This window comes from Pipistrellus hanaki (genome assembly GCF_964339955.1).
Source record: "Pipistrellus hanaki genome assembly, chromosome: 18".
NCBI classification, from domain to species: Eukaryota; Metazoa; Chordata; class Mammalia; order Chiroptera; family Vespertilionidae; genus Pipistrellus; species Pipistrellus hanaki.
Genome location: NC_140520.1, coordinates 2,297,731 through 2,310,612, shown reverse-complemented (window position 1 = coordinate 2,310,612; position 12,882 = coordinate 2,297,731). Strand labels below are relative to the sequence as shown.

General features: G+C 37.7%; 1 protein-coding gene across 1 annotated transcript in view; it reads right to left on the bottom strand.

Annotated features, from left to right (window-relative positions):
* DENND2C (DENN domain containing 2C) overlaps window positions 1–12,882 on the bottom strand; it is a 52,287-nt gene that overhangs the window by 27,141 nt on the left and 12,264 nt on the right. The window contains exons 2-5 of the mRNA XM_084866170.1: window positions 4,686–5,694; window positions 4,068–4,204; window positions 3,259–3,371; window positions 2,527–2,697 (exon numbers count right to left, since the gene is read on the bottom strand). Coding sequence (XP_084722296.1) covers window positions 2,527–2,697; window positions 3,259–3,371; window positions 4,068–4,204; window positions 4,686–5,506 — 1,242 coding nt within the window. The 5' untranslated portion in view covers window positions 5,507–5,694. The remainder of the gene's footprint in view (window positions 1–2,526; window positions 2,698–3,258; window positions 3,372–4,067; window positions 4,205–4,685; window positions 5,695–12,882) is intronic.

Genomic DNA, 12,882 nt, shown 5'->3' with positions numbered 1-12,882 from the left:
TCCCTTCCTCTCTAAAATCAATAAAGATATATTTTTTTAAAAGAGGAAAAAATTAAAGATGATCAATTGCCATTTTAAAAAAGGAAGAACTGGTTAGTTTTTTTTCATGTATCTTTTTCTTAAGATTCCAAGCTTTTTCTTAACTATTAGTCCTGACTTAATATATTTAATGCTCAGAACTTCAATTGTTACGAACATTATAAAAAATGATAACCAACGAAGTTGGAGAAAAACACCCTTGTTTTCTCTTTTGTCCTTGTTTCTTCAGTGATGTTGGCAATCCGTAGGCAGTGAATGAGTCCAGAGCAAAAAATAACATGTGAGAAACATGTGCTTCCAATATGCAGATTATCCCCACATTTTTGGATGAGTTTGTTCTTTCAACGATTTTTTGTAACTGCCAAGCAAGTCAAAAATTACCAATGTCCTTAAATATTAGCATTATAAAAAATAAATAAAAGGATCCAATGTAAAAAGGTACAGTTAGGGCTATCGAAAGATATATGAGAGCAAACATATTTTTAGTTGCAAATGAACAAAATTAATATAAATTTTTTAAAATTAAACTTATTGGGGTGACACAAGTCAACATGAGCATAACTAATATAAATATTAATGTGCATTTGAAAAGTATACTCCAAAGTATACACAACTATTTTAAAGGAAAGGGAGCCATCTGCCCTAGAAAGAGGAGGTAAAGTACTAAGTTAAATGTGGTTATGAGCTGGGAAGAAGAGCCTGCTTTTATCTACAAATTGTAGGAAACACTGTGGGGCAGTCTTCCTAAGAATGATGGGAAACACATTGTTGTACACGTGTGACACAAACATCAGGGAATCTACTCCAGCAAACGCAGGCCTCCACAGCAGGGTAAGAAAGGAAGGGTGGGGAAGAGGCATATGGATTAGATCAGTGATTTGCAAACTAGGAAACCAGTTTCTCTTCCAGGGATAGCTCTAGTCATCAAAGGGGAAATAAATAAAAAAGGCTTTCGTGTGGAAGATTTTTTCATAAGATACTCTAAAACCAATATTTGTATTGCAAATTGAACATCCTAAAAGCATATAATTCAAGGAGGATCACAGGTAGAAATGCTAACAGTCTGTTCCTGCCTGATAATCAAGAGTTCCTCTTCCTCCCACCCATAATTCTAGAAACACAAAAACCCTCCAAAACGTTTGGGAAATATTAGAGAAGGAAAAATTGGATCCTAGAACACACTTCAAGCAGTCAGGAGATCCACGGTATGGAAAGTAGAGGCACGAAGCCTAAAGCACTCAAATCTCCTTGGGTCTCATTAGACTCCACAGTCCATAATTCCTAAGTATTTGCTCAGGCCATTCCAAAAACCACATCTTAAATGAAGTCTCTATTGTGTTTGTGTTCTGGCCTCTGGGGACACACAACGAGCTATTTCTGGGCCATGGGGAAGCAGCTTCGTTGCCAGCGTGGTCTCTCTGCGGGGAGTTACCATTGGGAGGAACATTACAGGCTGCTGAAGGCCTGGTAGTTCCTCAAACCTCTGCTTTTTAACCCTTCCTCATCATCCTCAGGAGAATAACAGCTAAAGATATATTTTTTTTTTCCACAGAGAAAGATCAGTTTAGAGCATTTTAGGAACTGTGTCTTTAACTTTTCACTTATTAAAGAGGGAGGGGCAGGAAATAGATCAGAAGAATTAAAGTAATTATGGAACAGAGTATTTCCCAAGGAACCAATCAGTTACTAAACCAAGAAACAGCTGTGACTTCTGTTTAATGTTAAAATCAGGTACAAAAACTGCTAAACGAGTGGGATTAAGGAAAGGGGTACTATTTCAATGATTGGATTTTTTCATTTCTTAACAGTAATCCTGAAGACATTCTGAATTACAGAAGAACAAAGTATCATAAAGAGTTTGAAAATATTTTCATGTAATTTCTTAAGTATCCCTCCTAAATATATGTCTACAAATAATCCCAATTTCTTCATTTTGGTTCCATTGGCTCTGGTTGAGATGACTACAGACTTATTGACTTTTCTCCTTGAGAAAGAAGTAATTTATTTAAGATAATTGCTGAAAATTTCTATTACCAAGTAATAGACAAGTTTCTTTTTCCCCCCTCTGAATGGAAATATCTGTCCCAAATTTAATGGCATGTGCTTTGAAAGTTTAGATTTACTGAAAATCTAAACTTGCACACAAAACTGAATTCGCTTTGGCAATAATGTGAGCGAGAAGACCGAAGGCAGCTTAATAAAATGTTCTTATATCCGATATTCTAGCGCTTCCCTTACCCAGGCCGTTGACTGCAAAATGAAACTCTTTAAGTAAAGTCAATTTTCCAAAACCATCAAGAAACCTTGGCAAAAGCCCTGCATTTTTCTGCATGAGCAAAAACCTAAAGTGAAGGCTGCTTTCCAAGTCTCCTACGGTAATTCCAGCAGGTCAGTTCTAACCCATTATTTATAGCCCTCTAAAGTTTAATTATTCTCATTTTATGACAACAAATGCTGAAATAAGAGTCAAAGAAAGAAAATCCTTACCCTTGGAATATTTTTTCTTCTCCTGTTTGCAACTTCTCCAGCTCGGAAGAGCTTCCATTCGGTTAAAGTGACGGGCAAAGTGGTGTCCTTGGTGAGCTTTGACCTTACATAAGCTTGCGAGTTCTTCAGTTCCATGGTCTTCCGCTGAAGGAAGTGAGGTTTGGGAGGAAGCTAAACCGGGAGAAGGAGTGGTGTGGTAAGGGTAAGATCACCTAGTTAATGCCTGTGTTCTAAAATTCAAAGCTACCCATGAAAAATATTGGTCTTTTCTTTAAAATCATCTTACATGAGGATACTGTAATTTCTCTTTTATCAAGCTTCTAACCCAAAGTTCTTCTACTACAATGTAATCAACTTTCCAGAAAACCATGGCTCAGAGTCCTCACTGACTCAACGCAGCCTTGCTTCCAGGAGTGGTGAAGGTTTTCAGGGACCAGACTTCCTGTGACTAGTAAGGAGCTATGGTAACTAACTATAGTGAACTGCCAAGTTCATGGCCTGTCCAAAGGTGTTTACATTCATTTTTTTTTGAAGTGCTAAACAACAAACAAACAACCCCTCCAACCAAAGAAAATAAAAAGCTGTATGCTACCCACAAAACAAAGAATAAAAAGCCACCATTACAAAACAACTGCATATTTTAATGCCTCTTAGTTTTGTCCTTAGTTAAACCATTTCAACCTTTTTCTAGGGATCAAGATGCAATGTTTTATGTTAATTCTCTTGTTATACCTTGGGTGTTTTGAAGGCACTTCTAGGGGGTGGAAGCTTCCATGCTGAAGGGGATCTCCACACGGGAAAAGATTGCAATGGAATATCTTCATATGGATTTTCTTTGGTGGGATCTTGAAAAATAACAATAACAAAATAAGTTTAGAGGAATATAACTAAATGAAAACAAAGTGACTATAGCTAGGAAAATAAATGTTTTAAAAAAAAGTATGTTCAGTTTTCTATTCCCCGTTACTGGAGGGAGGGAGGTCTCAAAATTAATGGCATGTTAAGCTTATAAACTACTCAGGTGTCCAAACAAGCTAAAAATATTCGCAAAATACGGTACTATAAACATCTACTTCTGAACTGAGCAGTCCACTATACTAGTTGTACACTCCATTAAAGAATCAAAGAATTTATGCAACAAAGGTTTCCATATTAAAAAGAAAAATCTAGAGCAATGCCAAAACCGGTTTGGCTCAGTGGATGGAGTGTCGGCCTGTGGACTGAAAGGTCCTGGGTTCGATTTTGGTCAAGAGCATGTACCTTGGTTTCGGGCACATCCCCAGTAGGGGGTGTGCAGGAGGCACCTGATCGATGATTCTCTCTCATCGATGTTTCTAACTCTCTATCTCTCTCTCTTCCTCTCTGTAAAATATCAATAATATATATATATATATATATATATATATATATATATATATATATATATATATAAATCTAGAGCAAGATATGCTTGATTATAAAAGAAAACAACATCCTTATAGTTAAGGGCTCCATGAAATACATACTCATTCAATTGAATTGCAAAGTTTGTGGACACCTACATATGATATCCTCGTAGATATTGTCCTCAGACTGTGTGTAATAAAGTGCTGAGCCAGAATTTCTTCCAAGTTCTTCATGCATTTTCTGTGTGTTCCGATTTCGGAAGTGCTGAATGTCTTCAAATTCAAAGGATTTCCTTAAGAAAGGAGAAGTATGTTCAAGTTGTATCTTTTAAAACTCTAATTTTTTTTTAAATTGTTATGACAGACCAAAATTCATAAGGACTTATGTGCAAAATTACAGTGTTTTATCAGATATCTAAGAGTAAACTAGGCTAATGCCCTATCTGCACAATGAGAAAATTGGAGGCTTTTAGCCGATTTCTATTCATGTTCTTCATTGGGTACCTTTCTTAAATTCATCTCTGATAAAAAGGGAGACGAGGGCCAGCACACTCTAAATGCAGTAGAAGCATGTACCTGCTTCCCTGCTCCTGCTTCAAGATAGGAAATGTCAGAAGACTGTGTTAGCTATGAGGCATGCTTCTACTGTTTCCTCATGGGGTAATGAACAGCTGTATAATCCAAGTAGAGGAATGGAAACTGTTTGGAAAGAAAAAAGGAACTCCAGAGTAAGGAAAATACTTACAAGTCATTACCTATCGAATGAAAACATACCTTTTCGATCTCCCTCGGATCCTCCCCCCGGATTTCTTTGGTTCGGGTTCCTGAGAAGAGGCCAAACAAGCCTCCGCACAAGAATTATTTTCACAGTGTTTCCTGTCACAGTTTCTTTCTTTACATGGCACAACACCAGATTCAGACAAATATCTGAATGTCCTCCGAGGTTTTGGCAAAGGATTGATAGAAGGCCCACACTCTTGTCCTTCCGGCTCAGAATAGATATTTTCCAAGCTCTTGGTTACTCCATAGGAACCCTCCAGATCTCTGAAGTCCAGTTCCTTTTCCGAAGAGACGCGATGTTCTAGAGCCAAATTGAGGACTTTATCCGGGGGAAGAGCCCTGAGTTTCTTCCACAGGATCTGTGAGGTATAGAAATTCCCTGGAGGTAACGAAGTCTCTGGATCCAAAGCAACTTCTTTCCAGCTTTCAATCTGTTTGACCCGGGAACATACCCAGTTGGATTCTGATTCACTTTTAAAGAAGTGAGTATTGTCACATTCACGTTTCTCACTTTCATCCCCACTTTGGTCCCGGCTTTTGGCATCTTCATTAATATCTAGGCCGTTTTCAGAGTTGGTTACATCCAACTCTTTGCTCTTTCCCTCAGCAACACGATTCTTCTTAAGAATCTCCTGGTGACAGTTATTATATCTCATTCCAAGGTCCTTTCGGTGCCGCTTATCTGGATTAGATAAACCATTAGTCCGTCCTTCCCACTGAGAAATTTTTTGTTTGATGTTTTTGCAGTGGCTTCTTGACAGTGTCTGAACAGCAGAACGAGAAAAACCAACATCCATGTTCCCAATTGGGTGCATATCAAAGTGATGAATTTTACCAAGGTTCCATTACATGCAACTGGGAAATTCTGTGTTCTTTATCCTGTCAGTTTAGAATCCAAATAATTCCAGTATTTTTTTTCATCTTTAACTTGGAAATTTCTTTATAAAAATGTTTTAATCATTGAACCTTGTTGAAAATGGCTATAACTTTATTTTGAATAATCCTGTTAAAATAAGAAAAAAATATGTTAACAGTTTTATAGTTTTTTAAAAATATATTTTTATTGAATTCAGAGTGGAAGGGAGAGGGAGAGAGAGACAGAAGCATCAGTGATGAGAGAGAATCATGGATCGACTGCCTCCCGCATGCCCCCCAACTGGAGATCAAGCCTGCAACCTGGGAACCTGCCCTGACCGGGAATCAACTGTGACCTCCTGGCTCATAGGTCTACACTCAACCACTGAGCCACACCGGCTGGGCTATAATATTTTAAACATCACTAAACATTGCCCACCTATCTCTAAGTATTTTGAGTTTACAAAAACATACCTGTTGTTCAGTAAGTAATTCAACTCCATAAAGGCATACCTAAAATATTAGTTGTAGTATTTCTCAAATTGTCAGTTTTAATGCTCTGCCATATTTAATTTCCTAAAGTTTGGCAGAATGAGGTTTTTTTTTTAAAGAGATTTTATATATATTAGTATGCAATATTATTTTGTAATAATTCAGCTCTTTACAAAACATTCTCTTAACAAAACAATGACCTACAGAGTATTATAAAAAGTATACATACACAGAAAAAGGTTTATGTATATATCCAAAGGAAGAACCAGCTATTCTAGAAAAACACCAATAGCTAATTTCTTCCTCTTAATCCATTTTGAGAAATAATATTAGCCCATCACATACCCCTATTTCAACATTGTTATTAACAGCAGAGGATCCAATACACACAGTGCTAAAGATAATCCAAGGTACCATTAACTAATTCTTGCATTAAAATGTAATAACCTATTATGTCACTGACAGAAATTTCCACATCTCTGTCACCACACCCTTGACCCAGATCAGCAAAAATACTTACAGTTATTATCACATTCCTTCCTTTCACAGAGGCTTCACTCATAGAAGCCCATAAGTGTTTCCTCAAATACAAAATTTGGCAGAGGATTTTCCTATCAACTGAGTGAAGACCTGATCTCAAGTTCTACTGCATGTGGGTTATAAATAGAAACTGATTCAAAACTTCCTGAGGCAGGGTCATCCTTCCTCAAGCTTCGTCTGTGTGGCCTTGATTAACAGGCAGGAAAATATCTCGGCCCAGCTGTCAGTGTAGCTGACCCAAACTGAGACACACACAATGCACACTCAAAATGTATTCTAGGCAGAGCAGGACTTACATCAGCTTTCATTTCAACTGTTCCTGCGCGTTAGTAGGAAAACCAGCTTTGTCAGCAAATAAATTTTGACAAGGACCTGATGCAAAGAAAATCATTCTAAAAAACCCTCCTGTAAAAAATGCAAGACAGGAACACAGCAGACATTATTGTCCCAAAGCCTCATCCCTAATACCTTCACACTGGGGATTAGGGCGTAAGCATATGATTTTGGGAGGAATACAAAAATTCAGTGTAAAACACCGTTTGGTTAGTTATGGGAATAACTCAGAGAGTCACAAAGCTCTGGCAAATAGAACCTCTGAGAGTACCCGTCGGAATCAGTGAATAGCAAAGAAGAATTATAACTATTTGGAATTTTTAAAAATAATGTGGATAACCAACATAATTTGTATCACAAAGTTAGCATTATTCAGAGTCTTTGGCTTATACCTCAAAGTTCTGAATATAGTCTGCATTAAATCAACTATTATTTTTCATTAAAAACAATTCCCATGACAGATCTCAACAGAGTTGTATAATAGAATTGTTTAAAAATTCTTTTTTTTTTTTTTTTTTTGAATAGTAGTTCTTGCTTTGCAATTAGGCACAATAACTGCTTGAGAAGTTTATATTGTCCATTATTGGTAATATTGTGGGTTGGTTTTTTTTTGTTTTTTTTTTAGTTGTTTTTTCTATTTGGGGATTCACTTTTAGTTACCTATAAGGCTGTTTCCTCTGATAGGACTGACATAAAAGACTGATATCCTGTATGTGCCTGCTTTGAAGGTTTGTTATTCAAGAAACAGACAAGATAATAGAAGTTTAAAAGATCGACGCCAATTTGACATTTGCTTTTTTTTTTCTCTTTTGCTTTGTTCCTTTATCATTTGCTTTAAAATAATTTTAGCTAAATTCAATGAGGAATTTCATTCAAGATTTAGTCCTGTGAGTTTAAAAAGTTTATCCAGAGGCTTTACAAATGACATACTATAGTAATATTTTAATTAAATATACTTAATAAAAAAGCAAATAGCCGAAACCGGTTTGGCTCAATGAATAGAGCGTCGGCTTGGGGACTGAAGGGTCCCGGGTTCGATTCCGGTCAAGGGCATGTACCTTGGTTGCGGGCATATCCCCAGTAGGGGGTGTGCAAGAGGCAGCTGATCGATGACTCTCTCTCATCGATGTTTCTAACTCTCTATCTCTCTCCCTTCCTATCTGTACAAAATCAATAAAATATATTTTTAAAAAAACCTTAAAAAAAAAAAAAGCAAATAATGTGAGCAGTTCAAATTTCTATCCATCTTCCTGAGCAGATTTTATTATTTTCGATTTTTCTCTGACACATCTTAGCATTCTCTTCTGTAAAAGGTACATTTTGAGACTTGGTTTATTTTAGGTCTTTCAAGACAGCATCACAGACGCATGTACTTCTCTGGGCTATTAATGCTACTTCTCTTTTCATTTCCATCCCTGAGGGTCTGCTTTTCCTAAGTATACTTAGCAAGAATGACTCCAGAATATTAAGATTCTGCAGGTCATGGAAAAAGTATACGGAAATAGTTATGGAGAATTCAAAATTGGAAGACAATTACAGGCTTATTAGCAGGTGTAGTGGGAGCACACAGGAGTGAACTCTGGGTAAAGGGCTAAGGAAGGTTTCACGGAAAACTTTGAACTGGCCTTGGAAGTACACTGTGTGTTCCTGAAGTAATTAATAGTAGTTATCATTTATTTATTTATTATTTATTTTTTTAAAGAATACTGTTTTTTATTTTTATTTATTTATTTTATTGATTTTTTTATAGAGAGGAAGAGAGAGGGATAGAGAGTCTGCAGTCCGACGTTCTATCCATTGAGCCAAACCGGTTTTGGCAGTAGTTATCATTTCTTGATCAGGTTTTATATGCCTAGAACTGTCTTAAACACTTTATTTATATAATTTCATATTTAACCCCCAAAATAAATAAATACCTAGAATAAATAAATACCTCTCTCTCTGTGGCAGTGCGTGCTAAGAGACGTATCAGCTACTTAACCTCTTTGTGCCTTGTTTTTCCTCTGCAAAATGAGAATAACAATAGTATTCACGTCACGGGCTGTTACAGGTATTAGATGGGTTAATATTGGTAAAGGGAGCAGAACTACACCTTAGGCTCATAGTGATTGCTCAGTAAGCATTATCACATCCAGAGAATCTCTTGGCAGAGGGTGGGGGGAGCTGTAATGATCAAGATTGATCAGAATCTTGGCATATGGTGGAAAGAGTGCTATCTACTGGATATTTAAATGGCCATGGATTTGCATTGGTGATTTCAAGAGCTCTAGTCTGCAGATGACTGCCTTCTGGGGTGGACTGGGATGGGACCTCTCCCTGCTGTAGAGTACCTGCACCTGACTCAAGTCTCAGAGAGACGGGAGCCAGGGAATATTCCAACAAATGTTCATTACAGATAAGGATCGTTTTACAGATAAGGAAGCAGGCTAAGAAGGATTAAGTAATTTGACTACAGTAACACAGCCAAGAAACAAGTCTGGTGGTATGAACTCTGTGTAACTCTAATCTAGTTTTAAACTACTAGCTGATGCAAATTATTTGGTGTTGGAATGTAACATGTCAGCAAGACAAGTTGCAGGAGTCAAAGCTGGAATCAGAGGGTGTTCCAACTAGTAACCTAGCTATTTATTTATTTATTATTATTATTATTGCTTTTTTTTTTTTGTAATCTAGTTTAGAGACAATCTAAGTATGGCTACTATAAATGGTACCCTATCCAGAAGCACTAGTCCTAAGAGATCATATGGGCCACTGGAGAAACAGGCCTTAAATAAAGTATAAAAGCAACTAACTTCCCAAACAAACTTCTTATATTATTAAGTGAGCCAAGTTTATAACAGAATTTGTAGAAAAATCCAAAATCCCTAGGAATGTGGCAGCAGACTCTTCAGCAGAGACCAATGTAGACTTGGAAATTAGATTCACAGAGCGCTTCGTATACTAAAAATTCTCATCTGATTTCTATATTGAATACAGGGACCAAGCTCCTAGCAACTCATGCCTTGACATATATGTCTCCTTTATAAACCTAGACATTCTTTGGGATGCACATTTGATTTTTTATGTGAAAGGTATGAAAATGTTCCATTAATAGGTAAGACAGAGTTGTAGCAAAACAGATATAAAATCTTATTATTCTTGCCGAAACCGGTTTGGCTCAGTGTATAGAGCATCGGTCTGCGGACTGAAAGGTCCCAGGTTCGATTCTGGTTAAGGGCATGTAGATTGATTGCAGGCACATCCCAACAGGGGGTGTGCAAGAGGCAGCTGGTCGATATTTCTCTCTCATCGATGTTCCTAGCTTTCTATTTCTCTCCCTTCCTCTCTGTAAAAAAAACCAGCCAATGTTTCTCTCTCCGTCTCCCCCACTCCCTTCCATTCTCTCTAAAAATTAATGAAAAAATTAATTTTGAGGTGAGAATTAACAACAACAACAACAACAACAACAATCTTATTGTTCTGGCGAAAGCGGAAAAGAACGGTTTAGTTTGCACAGTGGTCACTCTTACAGTCAAAGTTAGATAATGAATGTCTAGTTGATCCCTCAGATGATAATCCACATTGTTCAAATCTCTAAAATTCTGCTGATTGTTCAAGCCTGAAGTCAGCTGGTGTCTAAATCACCTGCTTTCTGCTAAGTATTCCACCTTAGCTATGGTTTCACTTGCCATGGTTTCAGTTATTTACCGTCAACTGCCATCTGAAAATATGCAATGGAAAATTCCAGAAATAAGCAAGTCAAATGTTTAAAATTGCACACTGTTCTGAGAGGTGTGATGAAATCTCATGCCATCCCTTTCTGTCCTGCCTGTGACGTGATCTATTCCTTCATCCAGCGTATCTGTACTGTTTACACCACCCACCTGCTGGTCATGCAGTAGCTCTCAGTTACCAGATCAGTTGTGGTATCCCACTGCTTGTGCTCAATCCTTGTTACTTAATAATGGCCCTAAAGCACACAGTGAAGCTGGCAATTTAGATATGCTGAAGAGAATCCGTAAAGTGCTTCCTTTGTGTGAAAAGGCGAAAGTTCTCGACTTCATAAGAAAAGAACAAAAATCATATGCTGCAGTTGCCAAGATCTCCAGCAAGAATGAATCTTCTACCGTGATATTGTGAAGAAGGGAAAAAAATTTGTACTACTTTTGCTGTCACATCTTAAACTGCAAAAAAAAAATAAATATATGGACACAGTGCACGATTAGTTCCTAAGATGGAAAAGGCATAAAATTTGTGGATGAAAACATGACATCTTTGTGGCTCGATGACCCCCATCCCCCTTCAGACACATCATCAGGTCAATAGCAGCCTTAACACTATGTCAGAATGCCTATGTCATTCACCTCACTTCATCTCACCAGGAAGATATTATATCATCTCACTCAATGCAAGATGGGTGAGTATAGTATAATATGTATTTTGAGAGAGAAAGATCACGTGCACATATTGCTATTACTAGTATCTACACTAATAAAAGAGTAACATGCTATTGTAATTGACCATACCTTCGTGATGCCCACCAGCCAATCGGGATGTGCAAATTAACCCAACAAAGATGGCGGGTTAATCTGCATATGCAGGAGCCCAGTGGCTGGGAATGGGGTGTGAAGCAGGCGTTCTGCACCACCCCAGCTGCTCCGGCCTCTGGGCAGCGTGGGAAGGTGGAAAGGCGGCTCCAGGCCGCAGCGGACAGGCAGCTCCCGCCAGAGCGAAGGCGGAAAGGCCGCCAGGGGAGGAAGACCCGTTCCTGCACAAATCTTCATGCATAGGGCTCTAGTATCACTATACTTGTTCTATTTTATTATTGGTTATTGTTGTTAGTTTCTTACTGTGCCTCACATGTAAGTTAAACTTTATCATAGGTATGTATGTATAGGAAAAAAACATAGTATCTGCAGGGTTTGGTACTAGCCACAGTTCCAGGCATCCACTGTGGGACTTGGAACATAACTCCCACAGATTAGGGGGACCATTGTATTAGACAATGTTTGTGAAGGGAATGAAAACTAATTTTCTTATAATAGAACCCCTGGTATATATAACATGTGATCATTAGTACCATTAAAGCACATCCTTGGACTGAAACATAATCACTACATAAGTTTAATTCAGCTAGCCTATAAAGTAATGTTTTACCAAATACTAACATTTTAAAGATATTCAACTAAATTTAACTAAGAAAAATAAATTTAGAAAGGTACTTTCAAAAAGTGAAAATTACAACCCCAAAGTTTAAAAATTATTTTCCAAATAATCAAATGATATGGTCCATTATCCACATCACTGCTCCTCTGCCATAAATAAGGCTATAATTTAACAAGCGAGTATTTAATGTTATCTAATGCTGTGACTGAGGTCAACTCAGTCCTCTCAAGTGAGTTCAGTTCTTACATATTTCTGATCAGCCACAGAACCTAACCACTACTATTCAAATATTATCAGCAAATAAAATGTAAAGAGAAAAAAAACCCCAGGAGATGCAGAAGAGGTATGTTTGCATAGTGATGTAACATTTTAAACGACAATAATTATTATTTATTAAATGTTTGCATGTGCCAAGCACTGTGCTTGGTTAGAACCTACTTTCATTATTCACTTAATTCTCAGCGTGTGAATGAGGAAGCGGAGGCTGACCTGACTAAGTTACTCAAGGTAATACAAACGTAGTTCCGCTTCCCTCCGAAGCTGGCGCTTTTAACCACTAGGTATTATTACTTGCTTGTGGGTAGACATAACAATAATATCAGCTAATATAACAGGATGTCAACTGCAACTTTTCCTCTCCGAGTTTCAGCAGGGGCCTCAAAGGCCAAAAATCAAAACAACAGGAGTTGCCGAAACCAGTTTGGCTCAGTGAATAAAGCGTCGGCCTGTGGACTGAAGGGTCCCCGGTTCGATTCCGGTCAAGGGCATGTACCCTGGTTGTGGGCACATCCCCAGCAGGGGGTGTGCAAGAGACAGCTGATCGATG